At 32.6% G+C, this 24633-nt stretch overlaps 1 protein-coding gene across 2 annotated transcripts; it reads left to right on the top strand.

Annotated features, from left to right (window-relative positions):
• The first annotated feature begins 3084 nt into the window (after positions 1–3084).
• On the top strand, positions 3085–22741 carry LOC128203636 (perlucin-like protein). Of its 2 annotated transcripts, XM_052905135.1 has the most exons (6): positions 3085–3100; positions 18877–18991; positions 19736–19851; positions 20443–20531; positions 21182–21272; positions 22097–22741. In XM_052905135.1, exons 2-6 carry the CDS (start codon positions 18897–18899, stop codon positions 22303–22305), a joined length of 600 nt encoding a protein of 199 aa, XP_052761095.1. In that variant the 5' UTR covers positions 3085–3100; positions 18877–18896; the 3' UTR covers positions 22306–22741. The 2 variants fall into 2 exon arrangements, with proteins under 2 accessions (XP_052761095.1, XP_052761094.1); XM_052905134.1 differs by lacking the exon at positions 3085–3100 and having other exon boundaries at positions 18838–18991; positions 22097–22740.
• Positions 22742–24633: the final 1892 nt, after the last annotated feature.

The raw sequence follows: 24633 nt of genomic DNA, 5'->3' as shown, positions 1-24633 counted from the left end.
TTTGCGGCTTTCCGCCTTTGGTTTGTAGCGTTACTGTGTTGCAGGAAGAAACACCGACACTCGAGCACGCGCTGAATTGCTCCGTTACCGTCTACAAGAAAATGCAGATAACAGCAACCATAGGTAAACTTTCTTGCAATTTGACACTCAAACAAACATTGTTTTCTATTTAATATATGCCCAACAATGACACACACTAGAGGTCATTGTAGTTTATTTATCGGAAGAGCACGCTAAATTGTATGCAAACGAAAATTCATTTCGAAAATTTAGTCAATAAAATTATGTCCCCTCTCTTAGCAAGCTGATGGTTGATTTGGAAAAAAGACCGTGATAAGTATCTAAAACAGTGAAAAGTATGAAATTGTGTTTATCACTGTTCGAGACCATGAGATATTATTTATGAGTCGATGAAATTTAATATCTCAAAATCAAACGAAACGCATGCGATTAATAAACGTCATTGCAGGTTTACGTTTTTCAATGCAATAATAACATAACATTCGTATGTCTTTAAGAAAAAACAGCCATATCATGGATTACGTGTGATAATTACAGAACTCCAACATGCGCTTACCAACTCCCGTGTTTTGCGTTCAGTAACAAGATTGCTTTTTGTTAATTTCCAAGCGTCTAGAACGATTAATGTCACGTAAACACATTTTATGATATTATAATTAGAAATGTAATTAAAGCCTTCATGGTGTATAGTGCTTTTATATTAAACGAATCATTTACGAACTTTTTCTAGGATTAATTGTGCATAGCGTAATTGTCTTCCAGAGCACTGTTATGTCTTTTTAATTGTTATATTCTACTCCTCCCGTTTTTTTCTGTTTTGATAGATGCGATATGATCTTATCTGGTAGATCTTATACAGACAACCACCATATGTACTTATATACCATCAAGAAAAGTACTGCTGTTGAAAATATGATTTATGTATTGTGAGAATGAGTCTGAAAAAGCCATAATCGTTTTACATACGCAATTGTTGTACTCGAATTTAAACTTAGCCAAATTAATTATATGTTAAGCGAGATATTGAGGGTAGGTTATATACCGTAAACCGAAAATACAATAAATTTCCAAAATTAAATAATAATGAAAAAACTACCATTATGAACCTTAGATAATCCTTCCTTTGGTTTAGAGGTATACACAATACTTTTAGCATGAAAATATTTCGTTTGTTTATTTCATTACATTCAAGTGTATCGTATCATCTATTGTTTAAAACTGCCCGAAAACATTCATAAGCTTTTGCTTTTAGTTCATTATAATATATTAACATTGCATATTTCAACATGTAAAATGTTATTATGTTAGAAAGAAACCATGCTTGCCTGAACCATTTGCTAGACAGACCTTGGCACATCATATATGTAACTCAAATCCCACAACAATCTTTTCAAAGCAAAACATGTTTTCTACCGGAACTTAACTTAAGGCATAAACACAGAAATAATTGTGTGGAAGGTTCTCGTATTTGATGGTATTAGCGGCAACATGCCAACAAGATAGCTTTTACCACCTACTTTTTAAAGAATTTACGCAATGCTTATGATAACACATATTTACATAAAGATGACAATGATTAGTAATGAACATTGCGAACATTCCGTTTATTAACCGTAGCAAATGGTTAAACATATTTTTTATTTTATTTATTGTATCAGATGTGTGGCGAATACGCCGCTGTAATGTAAAACTGATATTTGCATAATCTAACACTTTGTAAATACAATATTTATCATAGCATCATCATTTGTTTCATCAAATCAAAACCGTTCAGTTTTCTAAACAATGATTAATAATTATGCGGAATACATTACACCTAATAAGTCATGCTTGAGCATTGCATAGATGCTGATATTACCAAACAAATGCTTACAATTAGCTGCGTAGAAGGTTGTCAGCATTTTGAGATTAATGATGGTGTTTTTTATGTTTGGTGAAGAACAATAAGTATGGAAAAACAGTACTGTTGTTTTTGTATGTCTGTAATATATTCTTTACAAAGCAATATTTTTGTGGATGGGTATTTTGAAACAAATGAATCGCTATTTATCACGAAATTTTATCAGCGTATTGCCATTAACGTCACGATATATAAATTGCAATTACAAATAGACATCTTGTAATTAAATAAGTGCCTATGTTTATGTCACATTCTGTATATGTGTATGTAAGAAGAAATCTTACCAATTTGTTTATTGTCGTTGTTGTAACTGATCAATCCGTAAATGTTTACGCTTTCCTCATAATGACATGTTTATGATTTCCCACCTGGAGTCGGTGTCTTCGAGTTGTCTAAAACGACGCACGCATAAATCTAATTGTTTGATTGTTAGATCAAAATTTTCAGAAAAATAGAATTTCAGTAAAAACGAAACCCCCCAAAATAACTCGCTGCAGCCCGCCACGAAAAACGGTGTCACAAGAAAACACCACGAACGGTACTTTTCTAACGTCGAGCATGTTTCATGTATTAAACTATTGTAAAGATGTATTGATATTTTTAAAAAAAAAAGATTTAAAAAAAATGTATGGGTAATCATGTTTTAATATATCACATAAATTATTTCCAGTTAGGTGCGTATCGGACACGTTTACTGAATCACCGTTATGTTGTTTTAATTGTCATGCGATACTCCTCCAGTTGCAAAGGATTGACTGATTCAATGGAAAATACGGCTGTCGCACATTTGATTCATAGTTTATTAAAATGAAAGCTATTCAAATTGGTTATTTGCTTAACATGAGTCAGAAGGCTGCTTTTGAATAGTCGAAACGGACGAAAAAAAATTAATAAAACCCCCCAGATAATTCTTAGGAAACCTACAATTAAAAAGTTAGTTTATTATCGAAATTAATAAGTCATGTCGTATCAAAATTTGTTATTTGTGCAGTAAGTGTTTTCTTGCAGTTTAAAACTGCCGGACAGCATTCCTCAGCAGTGTCCTTTTGGTTTATTCCAGTAGCGTAACATTCCACCATGCAACCCTGCAAAATGTTGAAAAAGAAAGAAACATCTAGAATGCCCGAACCATCGGCTATACATCTTTTGGCACCGCCAATGTGTTACTAAAACCCTAATGTTGTATTAGATAGTTGGTAGTTAATGTCGCAGTAATATATTGCTGCTATTTACTTATATTTTAAAATGCACTCTTACTCCCAAATAAGATTTGGAAAAGGGATGAATACATGTCAAACACAATGGTTCTTATAAAAAATACCGTGTTTAATCTGAAATAAAGCTGCAGAAACATGGTATTTTTACCTCATGGGATATAGTAGACCATAGTTATCTTTTAGAACTCACCAATCATTTAATATTATCGCGCTTTCAGCCATTTAAAATGCGTTTACAATCTTCTTATCAGTAATAAATATTTTCCATAAATGAAATGTTTAGTTAGGAGTTAGATATGTGTCACTCAAAATTTATGATTGTTATACACATGTATGTATTGATTTTGAATAAGAGTGTCAGTTTAAAGCATCACGCTTTGTTTGAAGTTGCCGTTTCAACTCATCAAAGCAGAACTTAATGGAGTTTTCTTAATAACAATAATATCCTTTTAATAAACATTATGGGCATAACTCTGAGCTCAAACATATAATTTTATTATCTATGTTATAACATTGTATTCATGCTGGTATTACCAAAACACTGCTTTATATTAGCTTGTAAGTAGATGATATGCATTCGTGGAGTGTTTGGTTCTTTCATGTTCGATGATAAAATTCTTTACGACGGTTGTTTGTGAAATATAGATATTTTGGAACAAACGTGGTACGATTTCCACGGTTATGGAAATAGCCATACCCTGGAGGGATGTAGAGATGAGTCAAAATATTGATGTGTATACATTTCCACTTATAATATAATAAGGTTTTAACGTCAGTTTAAGACATGCATCGTTATAGATGTGCGGAAATTATTTAAAGAAATCTTGGTTTAGAACGCAATACTTTTGGGTTTGATAATCGCATGTTGTTTATTTCCTTAACACCAACAGTAAATAGTTTGTAAAGCTATTGTTGTTCATTTGTTGAAATATGTAACGAGTGTACGCTCAAACAAATACATATAATCTATTTAGTATTAATATAATACTTACCGGTGATTAATGAAGTTTAATTAAGAAATTTAAAATGATATTTCACCGTCTCAAAAATGAAATAAGATTTTGATATCTGAATTTTGTCTTTAGATTTCCCCCGTTCTCACATCGAATCAAAGGGGCAACAGGCTGTGATCTGAGGCACAATTGAAACAACCTTTTTAAATGACGTTAGGCTAGCATACAATTTGACACGCTTTCCTACAAAAATAACATAATTTTCACTGGTAATTTATATCCCGTTTATTATCAGCAGAATACAAAATGTTTGTTACAGTGAAAGAAATACAATGTACCTTACCTTTTGAGCACAAAAAGAAAATGTGACAATGTTTGTCAACATTTATTCACGGAGATATTATTTTAAGAAAGATAATGCATTGTGTGTTCTGTAATCTTGCGTTTACTTTAAAAATACATGATTCAGTTTCCACTCGGCACTATGACGTAATGTCTGGGTTATATATTAATTAAGCATCAACTCCATGGCTAAAAACAGTTGTAAACACCTAATCGTCTGTTTAACGACTGTGATAAATTGGCTTAATTACACATCGTGAATAATGACAGTGATTTCTTATCAAATTTACTCTCTACACGATAATAAATATTAGACAAGACTGCTATATCTGGCAAATAATTAAATTCAACGAACAACGTATGGAGACTAATGCACGTGTAAAACTTTATTTGGAACAATTGTTTTTGTCTGAACAATTGGTCGTCATTGATTGCAAATGGGGTGGGCTTCAGGAAATTATGAATTTCTGCTCAAATGTTTAATTATTTTTTATTTGATTTCAAATTGGTTACTTTGATTTAACTGATAGAATAGCAGGGTATAACATAGTGAGAAAGGGTAACATCACTATGTTATTTCCTCAAGTACCATTACAAATCTTTTTTTGTAGGACGCGAGGAAGCTATCCCCTACGTCTTAACCTGGGTAGAAACCACGTTAAAACATGCACATGGTAGAAATCATTCGTTTTGAGAAAAATACTGTCATATATACTGCAAAACCACTTTGGTGGTAAAAAGGTGTTTCTTATTATATTTATACTGAACAAAATGCTCAAAGCATCCAGACGAATTAATATACGATCAATTTTTTGTACTGCTACTTACCCAGTTCGGTACATAGGTATTGTTTTGAAACATATGCCAACACCTAATGATATTATAATTGTGTTTGCGCTTTATAAATATCGTTTTATTGGAAAACGTGGTGGAAATATCATTACTTAGCCATAAAATTTACGGGGTGTCTAAATATAATGTTCATTTTGGCTTCTTTGCGTTGTCTTGAAGACAACACTTCACTATGCACCGGAAATACACACAACAGACGGTTACATTATGTTAATAAAACACATGTGGTACTAGACAAATACTGAAAAAGGAAAACTCTAAACATATCAAGAAGGACCATGTGCTAGGTTTTTAGTTGTATTTAAATGCAATCTTTTTTTAAGAATTCAAAATGCATATCAAGTTAAAAGGATAAATCATTCAATTAAAGATACGAAAATATATCAGAATAAAGTGATGTTTTTGGTACAGATAACAATTATTCGCTATTGTAACACGAAGGCATGATATGCAGCCATACCATACATTTTAATTCTTTATAGAGGTGTCGTTCCCGAGTAGAAAAAATGTTAAAATTAACAGTTTTAATATCTGTTTTATTTACTTTCCTGCATTTCCATTTCAGTGATTCTTTAATCTCATTTTACTTAAACTCGTCTAATGAAAAGATAGTATTAAATTTACCCTTATTCACAGTCAATGTGTCTCCATAATCCATCTCTTTTGAAGCATTCTTTATTGATATACACCCATCACGACAACACAACAAATTTTGTTTCTTTATATAAAGATACAGTTTAAAGTAAGAACATATTCGGATGTTCTGGACTTAATGAACCATTTCCACCGCTTTTACCACGTTTCAGATTTTGTACTGTTCTTATATCATTGCTGAATTCCATATTGGTTGGTTCAGGCAAGTCAATTTCAGTTGTATTACTTTAAAAAAGGTTTTCAAAGTGCTCTTCCCATTGTTCGATTGACATTTTGGTTACCGCATTCGGCATTGGCTGTCAGTCGTTTCAGTTTTACCAAACGCTAATTTTGATAATCCCATGTCGGTATAATTAATATGTATAATAATGACCGTTTAAAATTGAATACCTCGCTTCGAATTCGCTTGGTTTAAACCAGTTTGTGACCTCTTAACGGCACATGTTTCCCTACAATTATCATCAAAGGGATAACAATCAAGATTCCCAAACCGAAAAACACAATCATATAAACGATGAATGAAACATTTGCATTTTCTAAAGAATTCGTGTAGTAAACACGACTTTATTGATCTGGTGGTAGCACAAACATGCTTATGTGAAGTATTGATTTCTAAAAATAAATCTTTTATTTCAGCTGATACTTTAGAAAAACTACTTAAATAGTTTGTTCTATGTACAGCTGTTAAATTACATTAATTGTGAAAGTTTGTTCCCAATAAATTCTGAAGGGCTAACATTATAATGTCAAAGTTTCCTAACCTCAGATCGTGTAATCCTAGCAGAGAAAATAATGTAAAAAATAAAAATATAATGTTAAAATACTGTTAAAACAACAGGACTATGAATTATAAACAACACTTACATATAATAAAAGTTGGAAACAAACTGTTTAAATTGGTAAAATACACGTTTTGTTCAATTTGAAACATCATTATTTAATGCATTAGGGCTTCAATCATATAACTATGTTGCACTTTTAAAAGTCATAAAAGGAATCAGTATTTCAAAACTCCATCCCTCTATAATATTTTTTTTATCCATAAGAAATAAAAGAAAGGAGCATTTTTATTAGATCTTGTATAATTCGAGTAGAAATGGGGAATATAATATATGTTTGTGGACATCAATCTAACATTTAATTGTCTTTAGACCACACCAAAAATAACCTTTTGGTATACGGTCTTTTAAGAAAAACAAAATGGGGCGAGCGAGTGAAGAAAAAATGTAAACTACTTTTGTTCATTTCAAGGACATAACGCGGCAGCAAAAGGCGACTTTGTTAAAAAAAATAAAAACCGTATTCTGAAGGCGAGTGAACAAGAAATATATATTATTTACCATCACATATTTTATGCATAACACAGATGCAGGTTTTGATGGCATATTATCTTTATATATACAAGTACATCATGAAATCAAATCACCAGTTATATCACGAAAAAAATATGACATTATTTTGTATTGGATTCTTATAAAAGAAGGAAAATAGTTGAGAGTTTTATTGTAAAAAACATGACAAATTATGTCTTATTAGATAAAATCGTGTAAAGAATTTTGTACAAACGTATACAATTGAGTGCGGTCCTTATGTGACACTAGCATGAGGTGAAGGCAGCTATATTGTGCAAAACTAGTGGCCAAAATTTGAAATCATCTCAAACAGATTGTACATGGTTAATTATCTTTGCAGAGAAACATTGTTACAAGTAAGCGTTTTGTATGCATTTATAAGACATCATATATACTAGATACACGATGCACGATAACGTCGAAAGTCGCAACGTCGATACCTTCACAGTAACGTCAATTGTTCTCAAAATAAACCACGTCAATTTTTCTCAAAATAAACCCCATGATGCACTTTTCATGGCGTTTTATTCATTTGCTGAACATATCGCGGTACCACTGTTTGTCTAAAGTCGTATTAAGTTTTCTTACGGCGTTATCTGTTCATGTGAAACAGCGCAACATACTAAGATTTCAATTTTTGAAAACAGGCAATGTCAACTGGCGCCATACATGGTATGCTTATACGGCGGATGTTCAACACGCTGTTATCCAAGCATATCACATGGTATTAAGTGCAACCAAGAAAATACGGCTGTTTCTGTATAAACCAAAAAAAAATCGTTTTCGTTTTCGGTCGACACCGTTTTGTAAAGGTAGTAGTGGCAAGCATCCTTTTAAAATACACCCTGGCACCTATATTCTAACAAATTTACACTATGCTTATGACAAAACATATCCAAAGCTCTTGAACCAATTTTCTGTGGAACTAATGTTTACTATCACCTACAAAGACGACGAAGAAAAGATTCAAACATAACACACAATTTGATATTTAAATTCCTGTACTTATGAGCTTTTAATTATCACCACTTTGAAGCGCCAAACATTTTATTACATAATAATTTGTTTTAACTGTAGCTTGATGATCAAAACAAAAGTGATCACTTTTCTGAACAATTATCAATTATTATTCTGGAATAAACGTTAGTGCTCTTTAAAAAGCGCACATATAAACGTAATTAACCGTGCATTTACATTGCAATCATGCTGATATTACCTCTCAACTGCTTACAAGTACCACGTAATAAGATGGAGTGCATTTGTAGTGTAGTTGTTTCTTTTATGCTTGTTAGGGTTAAACCAAGACCGGACGGAAATCGTAATACTGTTTTTCTGAATGCCTCTTCAATTCATAGAAGACCTGACAAACGGTTCTTCTCATTTAGGGATGTTTATAATTTGAACAAATACATCACAATATATCTCGAGATTTATTCTGCGATTTGCAATTCTTGTTGCGATATATCGATTGAAATAAAGTATGATACTCATGTGAATGCCAATAATACAAGTTCAGGTCCTCATGTTGTGTTGTTTTTCTCTGGAAGCGTAATGTCTCGTTTGTGTCCGTTTTCCATGGATCCCTATGTCATAAAACAAGCAGTTTGTTAAATAAATAAATTCATATTTATGTTGAATTTTATTTTATTAAAATTAAATGGAAGTTTGGGGTTTTATGATCAGTTCATGAAAAGCCAAAGTTAGAATATGTTCTGTCTCATTAAATTCATATTGTGCCGTACTCTTTATTTTATAACGATGCGTAATGTCGTGAAGCGAGTTTTGGCAATAGTATTCTAATGATAATGGGATTCGTTTTAAAAATGATTTTATCAATGTTGAGAGCTCCATGTTAAATGTGAACGGTTTCGTAGAAATCTAAATAATGAATTCAAATTGCATCCAAAAAATACCAATAAACTTATTCAGTTATTTCTATTACAAAATCAGCGGAATAAATGTCATGCATGGCTTAAAGACAAGACTAAAACGTCAACAAAGCACCTTCAGCTTCTGAAAATTGTTAAAATTAGCATGAGAACGTCAGAACAGTCTAGACAATACAGATATATGTCCGTGTATACAAGGGTAATATTCACACATCAGAAACCATGAATTAATATTCAACCTAATCATTTGGCATGATTGTCGGTATATAGTATCGTCTAGATCCGGTATTTTCAAAACACCTTAAGGCTGTTCTAAACTTAAGTATATTTCCTACATCATTCACAGCAAAATTAAAGGATATCTCTCTCTGAATATAATTTCAATCCAATAAAAAATAGTATTCCATAATGTTTTCAGTTTTTATATAAAACGACAAGTGACATACTCATCTTTTGAAATGACTTAGGCTTAAGAAGGGGAAGAAGATGTTTATGAATTCCGATTCATAACAATCGGAATGCGTACAGCTTTATGTCAAGGGTAAAATTACACTCTAGGAGCAATGCAAGTAATCTAAATCCAATGAAGTCGGAATGATTTGCGGCATATACAATCAACCAGCTTATTTCAATTGGTGTTACTGTTCGGATAACCAAATCTAGTTATGCGTGTTCGGTTAAAAGGTATGGTTACTTGTTCTAATACATTCGTCTGAACAGATTATGAATGCCAGCATTATTGGGTTGTAACTAAATTTATTCATTTTAAAAGTATCATCAATGTCAGAAGCAATATATTTTGTAACATTATCTGTTTTTAATACAATTTTTACTTCAAGCTTCTGTACAATTGTAGTTTGTTATATTTATTTATTTGATAGTAGTTCTACATGTGTACGATTGTTTTTCTTCGCTTAACAGCTGTAGGTACTAATAGGTCAAATAATAGTTGTTAAATGAACATTAACTTTATTTGTTTCATTAGTTACCTCATTACTCTATCGATTATATTGTATCTTAAATCAAATATGTGAATTTGCTTTGTTATACAAATAATACTATTTGAACTAACCACATTCCCTTTATAATTATACTAATCATATTTGTTTTGTATAATGATGAACTCCAAACCTGTTGTGAAGCCGCCATTAACCCACCTCTTTATACCTGTGTTCACATGTAGTTATATTGAGTTTCCACATGATTTTATTTAAATGTAAACTGTGATATAATAAAAGAATATTGAGTTAAGTTGAGTTGCTTTGCAAAGAAATATGTCACTGTAAGCGTTTAACGATTTGTTCATTAAGAAGAGCACCATCATTTATAAGATAACTATTATTATTGTAAACACGATGTACATACCACTTAAACTTTTCGTAATACGTAAACAACATTTAAACCAGATTCCTTGACAGTTTTCAGTCGGATATCAGTTGATATTTATGTTAATATTTTAAGATGTTTCCACGATTTGCAATGAAGATCAGAATGGTATCATGGGGTTAATATATTACAAGCACGCAGCGGCGTTTGATATTTTGCAGTTTAAATGCATAATCGTGACAAGCATTATTCTTAGAAGCCTAGTTTTCGGCGGAAAAAATCCGAAACACTAGTTATAATTTTGGTTACATGTGATGTCAGGGTTATGTTGTATTTATATCGTGGTTAAGTTGCGATTCATAGCATTATTAGCAGTAGTATGATCAGTAGTGTTAAGGTCTTTCATAAACAAATGTATTGTTACCCTGCAGGTACGAAATTAACATTGTCAGAAAGTCGTTTTAACACAATTATTATTGTTGTATTTAAATGAGGAGTATTGAAAAGACAATCAAATAAAAATGTTCTGTAACTAATTAGTGGTATGCAAAAGCCTAACAATTTATAATAATTTAATATTTCTGCAGTCTCATGGTATCCATGATAATTTCCAGGTTAGCATTCTGGGCCTGGTTTAGAGCTTTGAAAATTAACAAACCTGATTTATCCGTCAATCTTAACGCTTTTCTTCATGACATCATGTTTTGGATTTCCCGCCGGGAGTCGGTGTCTTTGAGCTAAAATAGCCTGAAACAAAACACTGTTCTAAATGCTTTCGAACCCGCACACGAGAGATTAGACTAGCACGTTTCCATGATTAGGATATTCCTCATTTAAACTTTATTGAAGCAATCATTATTTTATTGGGTAAAATAACAATTGTACTTGTAAGAAAGCTTTATTTGTTGCCCTCCGATTTATGGAAACAGTTTGCGCAAAAGTAGTATGCAATTTTAAAATGTGATGTTGCACTGATGTCACAGTTTGACTGTTTGGATTTATGAGTGATGAACATGCACGAAAACATATATATCTCAATTTATCTATATTTATCAACGAGCGTGATAATTTAAGGTCCTTCTTTTTCGTCCATAACTGAAATTACTGCTGAAGTGTACCTTTGTATTTTTTTCTTGTAAATATGCTACAAATTACTGGAAAAATTACTCAAAATTCCTTAAAACTCTTTATACCAGTGACTTGAAATATACGGTGGATAACAATAAAATTATTCAGATACTATGAATGTTGCGTTTCGAACTTAATTGTTTGCACGTGTAGTATTTATTATCAAGTTAGTTTTTTTCTACCAGTTGTATTACGAATTTAAAAAGCTGATTTTTGTCATTTAATGCTGGCTGGTTTTCGAAGCGCACAACCGAAATCCGCAAAAGAAAACGCTGAAACCCTAAGTTAAAAGGCATGCCACGCTAAATGTTGCCACACTAACCAATCAATGCAAATCCGCCACCCCAAAGAGTGCAAAAAGGGCATTTGTTTACTCATCAAAGCGAATAGCCGTCAGCCCAAGATGTCGTTCTTTCGCCGTCGACTTTGTGGCTTTCTGTCTTTGGATTGTAGCGTTACAGCGTTGCAGGGAGAAACACCGACACTCGAGCACGCGCTTAACAGCTTCATTTTCGTCAACAAGAAAAATGCAGATAACAGGTACAATTTCTTGCAAATTGACAATCATACACACATTGTTTTCTATTCAATATATGCCCAACAATGCCACATAATACAGTTAACTGTAGTTGGTTTATTGGAAGAGCACGCTAAATGGTATGCGAACGAACATTCATTTCGAAAATTTAGTCAATAAAAGTATGTTCCCTTTCTTAGCAAGCTGCCGTTTAATTTGGAAATAAAATCGGAATAAATATCAAAAGTAGTGACATGTAAAAAATTGTGTTTTTCGTTGTTCGAAACCATGATATATCATTTATGAATCAATAAAAAATAATTCAAAATCAAGCGAAACGCATACGATTAATAAAGGTCATTGCAGGTACTTTAAGTTTACGTTTTCAATGCAATAATAACATAAAATTCGTATGTCTTTTCGAAAAAACACAGCCAAAACAGCCAAGTCATGGATTACCTGAGTGAATTAAAGAACACGAACATGCGCTCAGAAACCTCCCGTGTTTTGCGTTCAGTAACAAAATTGCTTTTTGTTAATTTCCCATCGTCTAGAACAATTAATGTCACGAATACACATTTTATGATATTATAATAAGAAATGTAATTAAGGCCTCATGGTGTATAGTGCTTTTTCATTAAACGAATCATTTACGAACTTTTTCTAGGATTAATTGTGCATATCGTACTCGTCTTCCAGAGCACTGTTATGTCTTTTAAATTGTTATATCCTACTCCTCCCGTTTTTTTTCTGTTTTGATAGATGTGATATGAAGCTGGTAGATCTAATACAGACAAACACTCTATGTACTTTAATATACCATGAAGGAGAAAATACTGCTGTCGAAGATATGATTCATGTATTGTGATAACGAGCCTGAAAAAGCCATAATTGTTTTACATACGCCATTGTTGTATTCAAAATTGGACCATGCCAAATTGATTATATGTTCTATTATTATATGAGCCAATGTTTGCGTACATATCTACAAACCACTAATATAAGACTGCTGACAAAAGATCAGATCCAGATTTTTATATTTCCGTTAGAAAATTATTGTTTACTGACGGTTGAAATTTTGAACTTAAATATTAAAATCTGCGCTCTAATATAACTGGTTTTCATGGATTTTTGCAAAAATTGGGCCGTTCCAAGACAAAAAATAAAAAAGTTGTCAAAACATTATATCTGTGAGAGTACAACATTAAAACCGTCTAAACCGAAAAATACAACAAATTTCCAAAATCAAATAATACTTAAAAAAACAACTATGAGACTTAGATAATCCTTCAATAGGTTTAAAGGTATATAAATACTTTTAACATACAAATATTTCCTTTAGTAATTTGAGTACTTTCAAGTGTATCGTATTGTCTATGGTTTAAAACTGCCGGAAACATTCCTAAGCGTTTGCTTGTAGTTCATTACAATATTTGAACATTCCATATTGCAACAATGTAAAATATTATTATGTAAGAATCAAATCGTGACTCCCCAAACTTTTTTCTAGACATAACTTGGCAAAGCCTTTGTGTAACTCTAATCCCACAGCAATGCAGTCGTTACAAAGAAGAGAAATATTATAAATGAACTTAACTGAATGCATGTCTAAACACAACAGTTCTTGATGTAAAGGTGTGTGAATTGTTCTCATATTTGATGGTATAAGTAGCAACTTGCTAACAAGATTGTTTTACCCCCTACATCGTAAAAAATGAACACTATGCTTATGAAAACACATATTCACATCTCATAAAATCGCATTCATTGCAGAAACATGTTTTTTCTGTCTCCTTCAAAGACGAGGAAGATAAGTAATGAGCAATACGTACATTCCATTAACCGTAACAAATGGTTAAACCTCATGTGATTGTACTTATTGTATCAGATGCCGCTGTAATGTATACTTATGTTCGCATTATCCAACATTTTGTAGATCCAATATTTATCATAGCATCATCCTTTGTTTGAAGTTGCTGTTTTCTCATCAAAACAAAACCGCCCAGTTTTCTAAACAATTATTAACAAATATTCGGAAATAAACATTAGTGGAATAACTCTTACGGCAGACATAAAGCGTAATTAATCATGTTTTAACATTGCATGGCTGCTGATTTTACCACAAAAGTGGTTTCAATTAGCTGATAAGTAGATTGTATGCATTTTTAGAGTTTGTGTTTCTTTTATGTTTGCTGAAGTTTAATATAAAATGGGAAAAACAGTATTGTTGTGTTTGGTATGTCTGTGATATATTCTTTACAAAGAAATATTTATTAGGGATGGGTATCATTGGAACAGTTAAATCGCGATTTACGTAGGTAATCGATCAGCGTATCGTCACTATATATATATATGAATTGAAATAACAAAGAGTTAGATCTGTTTAATAATTAGGTGCCTATGACTATTCTATCTTCATGCCATTTTCTGAACAAAAAATGTATGAAAAAATATTACTAATTTATTCGATTGTTATTGTTGGCTTTGCAGATTGTTATGTTGCAGTTTTGACTACAATAGTGATGTAATCTTTTCAAAAATAAATGTGTTCAGAAAAACAAAATGACAATGTGGGAATATGTTTGGAGAAGTGTGAGGTTATGACAGTATAAACACATTAAAATCCTAATGGACTCGATTTCTAGTGAACTCGAGTTTCACTGACCGTTTCAAAATTTATCGGTATAAATATTGTATTGCGATGCTTGCCTTTGTCCTGTCTGTAGAGTTTGTAGGTGTGTATGTGGTGTTTGTTCATATGTGTTTCTAGTTCAGTGTCGTTTCGGCCTTACAAGCAAGGTTTGTCCGGTTAGCGCAGTGGTTAGCGCACTCGCTTCTCACCAAGGCGACCCGGGTTCGATTCCCGGCCCGGGCGCATGTGAGTTTGGTTAGTGGTCACCAAGCCGGACAAGTGTGTTTTCTCCGGGTTCTCCGGTTTCCCCCACAACACAAGACCACACTCTCACGCAACATCGTGCCAACGAGAGTGACTTAGTATAACCTATCATAGCTTATTTCACAATCGTTGTAAAATATATAATGGTTAATGGTTAAAGTAAACAAGGTTTGTATTTGAATTGTTGACACTAAGCCTGTCCCTAATGTTTTCATTGTTAGAGTATTATTAAACGGGGATCTCAAACTGGTTTGTGAGTGCTAAAACACAAACTAGTGTCATCATTATATTTATAAACACGAGAGCATGGTTAAACAAACATGCCACACTTAGGGCCTTTAATTAGTTATTTCGCATTAAAGTATGTAGGGCAAGTTATGGTTATGACAAATACCCCTTCCACGTTTAGATATTAGTTAATAGGCTCCAAGTATGTTGTAATTGAACAGTTCTAAGTGTATTTGAATAGCCATAGTTTGAAGTAAAATATGCATGCGCCATCATAACAGCACTATAGGCAATGTAATGTATTCACATAAACAGGTACATACGTGAAGTTCAATTAAAATGATAACCAATATGGCCATAGAAATAGGAAAATGGTCAATCGGATAAGCGTTTTGAGTTCAAGGTCACCATGACCGTGACGTTATATTTATTGTCCTCAGTATTCATATTTATTCAAGAGTAAGCTATAAAAATGTCTTTTATTTCTGTTACAAAGATAACGACATGAACTTCATGCTTTGCTGTTACAGTTGAATTTGTAGAAAATCCGTCTACAATACATTAAAATATTCTAGCTTTTAAGACAGAATAAAATTAACATTGTAGTTTCAGTACAATCTTGATACCTCTTTTGAATGTCCGTTCATGCGAGGTTAATATTCACACCCAATTCAAGAAGCAATGCAAGTTATCTAAATTCGAATCATAAGGCAACAATTTCCGATATATTTTATCATCCAGCTGTTGATTCAAATCTCTCGGTACCTGGGGGAAACCGAAGAGCCCGGAAAAATCCTTGTTGTTCAACTTGGTGACCACCGTCCAACCTCACATGCCCCCAGGCCGGAAATCGAGCCCTGTCCGCTTAGTTGAGAAGTGATTACGCTAGCCACAGAACAGAGTGTGTTGTTTCATCGCGTTTATATTTATAAATATTTTCTAAAGGAACAACTTTGAATAGGATTGAAAATTTAAACAACAACATAATTACGAAACAAAACATCACACCCTATTAACAAGGGAATCAGTTTGCAATGCTCAAACAATGGTGTAGTCTATTAAATGAGTATCATACAAAAAGCCACAGAGTTCGATATTTTCATATGCCTATTTGTTATTGGTTATTTTGATATCAGTGATGTGGTCTAGTTTCAACGCCTCGTTCTTTAAAAAAATGTTTGATTATGTTCTCCACAAAATCTTGATTTCCCATCGGGATTCGGCGCCCTTGAATTGAATTTATATGAATTACAGTTTGCATGAAGCCAATTAAATGCGCCCATATTGGAATAAACTAGAACGGTTTAGAGGCTAGGACAGTATGTTGTGTTACTTCTTGCTATGCTACATCGCATCGAGACAACGAACGTACGACAATATATCCAAAATGAAGACATTTAGTGATTTTTTTGTAAAGGTCACAAATTGAACTCAACTCTTGCAAAATACGACAACATCAAACATAAGGCCAGTAGCTTTAAAATATGTGATTTAACTACTCCGATCGATTTCAAAAAGCAATCTTACGTCAGTGATTTGAGATAACCTCAATGTCTGGATTTCTGCTATGTCAATCCATTACATATACTAAGTTCATTACATCTTCCATAGTAACCAACGTCTTGTTAAAGTGACACTTTTATTCAAAATCAAAGCATACACATGTCAAACAAACATACAATTTGAGTGATACACCCTCAACTACTAACTAATTAATGCATTTATGGAAAATGGTAATTACTATTAACAATATTATAACTGTGTATTTAAAAGCTGAAAAGATAAAAATATTAAATGATTGGTGAATGCTAAAAGATTTACTGCGATCTACTATGGTCTCATAAGGTAGCAATACCGTGTTTTCTGCAAATTTCTTTTACATTAAACTCGGTATTATAAGTATCATTGTCTTCGACATTTGTTCATTCTTTTTGGTTTATTAAAACAATTTTATAAAATATGTTAAATCTTATTTGGGAGTAATAGTGCATGTTTAACTAACTTGCAATGCATGACATTGTAAACGATTTTTCACTTCATGAGGGCTTTACTATCATTTTGTTTATTTTATTTTGTGTAAGACAAAATTTCCCAAAAACATTGCTTGACTGTATGTTTTTATCATTACCGTTTTCAAAAGCATTCTCCTCTGGGTTAACATGTGTAACTCAGTACAATAACTGCTCAATCTGGTACTTTCACATTGCAACTACATACTGGGAGAGGGGTTCTTCAAACACTCCGAAAACATCCATGATCGTTCTCCTGTTAACAGTATGTAGGACACGGACTAAGTGGACACTTATAGTTGTCAATGTGAAACAACTCAAAGTGACATTGATTAATGAAGCAGATAAAGCATTGTTACTTTTACTATAAGGTTGGTAACAAAGTGTGATTTCGTATTGCGTCAGGTTCTATTCTAAAAATACAAAAAGAACAATTATCTTGAAACCGGATGTATTTAAATAATAATTGTTCATTTTAAGCACACTGAATGGAACAAAATATCAGTATTCCAACTCATGACATACTACACTGCTCACAATTAGTTAATATATATGTATATAAGATATCGGTTAAAGTAATAATCACTGTAAGGCTGTAAATATAAGCGAACAATGTGTACATAGTGGATGCCTGAGGAAACTAAAGATTTTAGTCGTACTTTCAAAAATCTTAATTTTATATAAATGTCAAGAAATGCATAACATCGATATATCTATTTATTTCCTCAACTTTATGTTCATTTTAAATACTTACTTAATTTTAGTTTACATACACACGAAGCAAAAAATGAAATTATGACACTAGAAGATAATTTTAATTAACGACTAAACTCGACTAACATCTTTTTAACGAACAGCTCCTGATCATTCAATATTACTTTTGATATCATGCGAAGGAATTTTATTTGCAGAAGAACATGTTAAAAAATACGAAATAATTTTAGAAACACAGACGTTTGTTTTCAGCTGAAATAGAGATCAACTTAAAATACTGTAATAACTTTATGTTTGGTGTATTTTGGGCATCTGTTTAACATGTTAGAGATCCGAAAACAAATACTGTTTAAATACCTTTTCAAATGATAATGAAATCATATGAGGGTCAAAATTTAACATAAAGGTAACTTGTCTAGCTTATTATGTGGACCGGATTCCAGATTATGAGCATTAATTACAGTACTAGTTAAACTGATTAAACAATAAATATCTTATACTTGACTTGCAAGAATGTATTGCCTACAGTACAAGATAAAGACATATATATATATATATATATATATATATATATATATATATATATATATATATATATATATATATATATATATATATATATATATATATATATATATATATATATATATATATATATATTATCGGAGAAATTATGCAGTCCAAAACGATGTTGTTGTTGTTTCAAAACAGTGTGCACATTCAGCAATGTTTCAGCACTTGTATAACAACCTGACCTTAAAGGAAGTGTATATGATTTCCTTTAGGTCAAGTGCGCATTGTCAGACATACATATATAGCAAAGCTGAGCCTCTCATATCTCTCCAACAAACATTTTAAACTGTTTCTTTAATCTGTAGGGTTTCGGCCTTTATAAAACATGAAGATTTGTGTTGTTTCTGCTGTGCTTCTTGCCTTGTTTGGAATTTCTGCAGCTGAATGCGACTGCAGTTCCGCGGTCGATTTCCAGTTCAGGTTAGGTATTTCATACGTACAAGTTTAGTGATTTAAAAATCAATTTATTTAGCATGTGTTCAATTCTTGTTTTAGTTAACAATTCATGCACCCGTATGAAATAGATATACTTGATTGTGCTTACCTGCATAAAGTTGAATATTCTTTTTGAAATTCTGTGCATTTAGAACATAGCCAACATAACCATCTGTAAAATTACGAAAGTTGTCCGAATGTTCACGCCCAAATATGTGTATTATTTATTCTCTGTTGATGGTATGCATAGAGCTACGCCTATTCATCGCTGAACGTAAAACTTTGATAATTATTGTTAACGAATCATAAAGTATTTTTTTTTTTTTTTCTTTCATGCGTGCCCGATGTTTTCACTGTATGTAGTTATAAATGAACAAGATATAATAAGCACCACATAACAGATAGTATTGATAAGTCGATATATCTTGCGATGCATAGCAGAATCGATATGTATCGAAACGCATCAACTGGTGAACGATATTAATAATTGTGTTCATGTTTTCTTTAAACCATCGATGTGATTTGAAATGTGGTTCCATTAGTACAAGTTTGTGTATTACAGAAAATGTTTTAAAATGACGGGTTGTTTCCTCATTGGTAATTACTATGCATATTAACCTTTTGAGTAATGACATAAGATTGTAAAAAAATGTTTGTTCCTTTTCCTTGTCTATCAAATGCCTCTTTGTATTATAAATTGTCATCAATTTTGCCTTATGTAACCTTTAGGACTATAGATCGCCTGTCTGAAATGGAGCAGAGGCTGAATAAAATGAGTTTGGAACAGGAAATTCTCACCAGGAAACTGAGCGAGAAATTGGCCGAATGTGACGAAACTGAAAAGAGTAAGTCGTAGAAACATGTACCTCTCTTTCTTATGAATATTGCTATAGTGGAGCATTTAGTGTCTGTGATTATGTTAATACACATTTTAACTCTTAAAGGCTTAGTTTAAGGAATGTTTGGCATGACAATCCCCTGCTGTGCATCTCCTGCTAATTGCACTGGTGTCACAGTAGGGGCCATTTTCCTGTGTATTTTTTATTGGCTTAGGGCTATTTAGGGTCCATTTCTTTAATAAAACCTCGAAAACTGCACAGCAGGTTACTCAGATCAGAGATCTGATAAGACAATTATGCAATTGGATAAAGAATAATACACAGAAGTTGTGTACTATACATGATTTTTTTTTTTTTTTTTTTTTTTTTGGGGGGGGGGTCACATATAGAAGGATTAAACTAGGCCTTTAACGTAAAAGATGTAAAAAAAATACAACAAAAACCATTCAGTTGCAATTGATATATTCTGACTTAGATAAAAGCATAATCATATTCTAATGAAACACATAATAATAATAAAATAAACATGCTTTAGATCTGAGTTTTACCTGAGGTTTAACAGTGTTTGTTCTCTTTATTGCTGATTAAATATTGCAGAAGATAAGCGTTGTAAGGACGGGTGGACGAGGTTTAAGGAATCGTGCTACAAGTTCGGGGACAGTGACCTGACATTCGACAGCGCACAGGTATACTTGTTCATCGTCATTTCACATATAAAGTATTCCATCAGAGTTGGGTTAATGTTCAGTATTGTTGTTTTATTTGTTGATCGATTATACGAGGGTGATAAAATGCAACTGATGCACGTGGCTTTAAAGGTACATTAACCACATTGCCTTCTTGAAAGACAAGCCTAAAACAATAAGGAAAACCACGAAACGAAGATTCTAAATATTTATGTAGTTCGAATGTTTTCAACTACGTTTAACTCTTTATTCTGAAGCAGAAATATTAAGAGTGCCATTGACTCCATTGGCAGCATTCACTTTCCAAAAGAGAATGTGTTCTTTAAGGGGCGTTGGTATGATTAAAAAGAACTAAACTAAAAAAATTGTTTTCATTTTCGCGGTAATACTGTGGATATCTCGGACTATCATACACATTAACAAGACAACAGAAAGGTAGTAAATGTACATAAGAATACATTATATTTTTTATCTTCTCAAAGTTGAATACTTTTGTCAAGGGTTTTTGTGAGTTTTAAACATTCCCTTGTTACCAGAGATATGTAAGATGAGTTTGTAATTGATTCATTCAGGGAATCCCTCTTCGCTAGTGACAAGACATGCTCGTAAGATTTCGTTCTTGGAACTAATTACATATTTATTCGCAACAGGAATACTGCAAGAATATCGGCGCTTCCCTAGTTCACATTGACACGACAGAAGAAAACGTGTTCCTACGAGGGTTGCTGCGGACAATGAAAAGTAAGAAAAGGTTAAGTTTTACTTATTTACTCACAAGTTAAAACCTACCCACATGCTATTTCAATGGCCATTCAAAGACTTAGTATCTCATGTATTCGTCCTCTTAGTGTATGGCTGTTGATTCGTTTGTCATATTGGAATTGTCACTCTAGTTTCCATTTTTTAAACTTAGCTGAAAAGCAAAGGAACGCAACACCTATCCTTATTTTTTAAATAATACTTTAGTTGGTAATTACCTTCTACCTCAGAAATTCAAATAAACTAGGTCATTGCATCATGTACGTGGTCGTAATAACAGACTGAATACTTTGTTGCCATGTGAAACTGGTGGTTTGACTTGTCTGTTTCATTACAAACAGGAAGTTGCAGAAATACAGATATGCAAACAGCAATATCGATTAGATTGTGACTTGTGAACGTCTCTAGACTTTTTATAACATAAACAGTTGGTATAATGTTGTCAACGTCTCTAGCAAAAGTGTTAGCGAAACATTATTTTGAGAGAATTATCTAGATAATAGCAAAACCAATTCTAATATTAACTTCACTGTCATAATCAATTTGGCTGCATACATACTTGCTTCAGATTCCTGTTGTACTTATTAAAACTAGAATCGTTGTTTTACTTTGCTGAAGAAACATTATAATATACGAGACAGCGTGAAACAATGTTGTTTCACGTCTAGCTCTTCGTTTTAATAGAACCTTTGTTGTTGCTTTTTGACCTGGCTAGAATAGCGAAGAGGTACACGAGTGACAACGTTTCAGTCTTTTACCAGTTTTAAATAATCTCTCATATAATCCTACGTTTCGTTACAACACAGGTCCTAAACACTGGATTGGTGTGACAGACGAAGCTAAAGAGGGCAATTGGACATACCTGGACGGGAAGACTGTGTCCTTTACCGACTGGGGAACGAACCAACCCAACAACGGCCGGGTTGCCAACTGTGGTGCTTTTTGGGAGAGTTTCGGTTACTTGTGGGTTGATGAGCCTTGCACAAACACGTTCAAACCCATCTGCGAGATGTAATTCACGTGGAGATTACCAGCAGTTTGGTCAAATGATTAATCTGACTAACGTTGTAATCCTTTGATGAGCCAAAATGCTTCTAATTTTACATTTAAATATCAAATGGAAATTTAGAATATTAATTGTATACTGTTCATCATCGTTTACATAAACAATACACCACGTATAACATTGTGTGTACAGACAAGGAGGATTACTAAATTTATGAATATATCGAATAAATGCACTCGTCTAATTCAAAGCGTATTGGTGTGATATGCGACTGCGTATATTAAAATGATACGGTAACTAAGACAAATCATGCAAAGAGATAAACTATGGGATATGAGTGCTGGACAGGAGAAATAAACCTTACTTCAAACAACGATGTAAAAATAAGGCTTTTTTTAAGCACCCTCTGTTTTTATTTATGATAGAACATATATATATATATATCGACAACATACACTAGACTGTTTATGGCCCCAGTAAGAGTATTCGTCTTATAAGGTAGTTGGGCATGTTGCACCGACCACAAACCATATTGGTTAAAGCTTCGCTTACTTATAATAAAACACAAAAATGTATATGTGTGCTGTACACCTGTGCGCTCTCCTCGGTACACCATACCCAACTACCTTATACGACGAATACTCTTACTGGGGCTACGCTCATAAACAGTATAGTGTCGTACAATAAACGTGCACACACCCATCCATCAGGGCGGCAATGAATACGCCCCTAAGGTTTGCACAATACCATGTCAGTCAGGTTTACCTTTTGTGTTACAGATAATTAGATAACATCTCATGTCTAGCACCTTTTATTGACAATATATTTTGTTGAACACTAAACAGTTAGCAAAAAAATATTAAAACTTTTCGAATGATGCCAACTGCTAAGCGGCATTACTCATGAACTCGACGGGCCTTCAGAAGGCCAATGTTCTGTTCTGGTTATAACCCATTAGGTCAATTTTTCGACCAAGCAGTACAATGATTACCTAATATTTTAAACGAAACGCGTATCGCATAACTGTGCCATACGCGTTGACGAATATTCGAACTCTTATCTAAGGCACGATTCAGGTTGGTCAGACGAGGATTGTACCCTCTTGAACATGATCTCTGTTTAACATCACTATTTCTACTTGTTATATTACGCATAACTCAATGAATGCTTTCAACACTAATTTGAAAGCAGCTGTAGTTTGAAGATTGCATAACATTAATGTGTTTTGCAAGAAAAATTGAAATTAGATAGTCTTACTGACCTTGAATTGGAATTTGAACAAGCCCAACAATAAAATTCATATGATTTTGCTGAGATAATCATTATAAAAATATTTTGAGTTTTATAGGTGTATCATCTGATAAAATGTTAGCATATCAACCAAACCGAATAACTGTCAAAAATGAAATGAACATATTAATCAAATCGCCATATCGATCATATGTTACGCAATTGAAGCCATCGCCACCCAGATTCGTGAATAAGATGGGTGTTTTGTTTAAAGAGTACTTGTGCAATTTGATTAAACGAAGATAAAACAAAGATTACGAGTTCGTAGTTGAAGCCTTCGAGAACAACGTTTTATACTTTGAATAAAAATAATATTTAAATGCAGAACTGTTGAACTTCTCAAAATACATTTTCCGACTTCTTATCAATTCGAAGCCGTTATTTGCAAAATTTGTTAATGATTCTGCTCCATCGACATATAATGGGATTTTCCTGGCAAAGTTCACGAAACCATATAAATACAATCTAACCTTACCAATATTCAACTTTTTTAATAGATCGTTGAATACTAGATTCTCGTTTTGTTTAAATGAGGCCTCCTATCACATGCTCAGAAGTCTGTTGTTATGTTTGAAATAAGTACCAATTGAATAACAACATTGGAGGGATCATGGCTATATTTTGAATTTGTTTTTTTTTATTGTTCGATTGATCGTCAAGTCAAGACAAGGTTTTTTTTAGCAAACTGAGAGTATTGCCGATACACAAAGAACAAGTTCTTATGCAATGCATTCAACATAAATTGTGTAATATATAATTTTGAATTAATTTTTTTGGAAAAAAATATTATGATAACATTTGAATAAAAAAATGACATTTTTTCTTCAATTTCTTGTCTTCGGATCTGTGTTATATAACCTAAACACAATGAAATTATATTTGTTTGTTGATATTATGTTTAAGTATTTATTGTTCGAAGAGTTCACACATCATTTTGTTATCATATTTCTAATAAGATCCATGGTGTTTCTGCTTAGGAAAACATATAGCAAATCTACAAGCTCTCATTAACCAGATACGTCTACTAAGAAAATGGTTCCCGACTGA

This window comes from Mya arenaria, chromosome 9 (genome assembly GCF_026914265.1).
Source record: "Mya arenaria isolate MELC-2E11 chromosome 9, ASM2691426v1".
Taxonomy (NCBI): Eukaryota; Metazoa; Mollusca; class Bivalvia; order Myida; family Myidae; genus Mya; species Mya arenaria.
The sequence above is the reverse complement of the archived record's forward strand: the minus strand, read 5'-3'. Positions and strand labels throughout refer to the sequence as shown.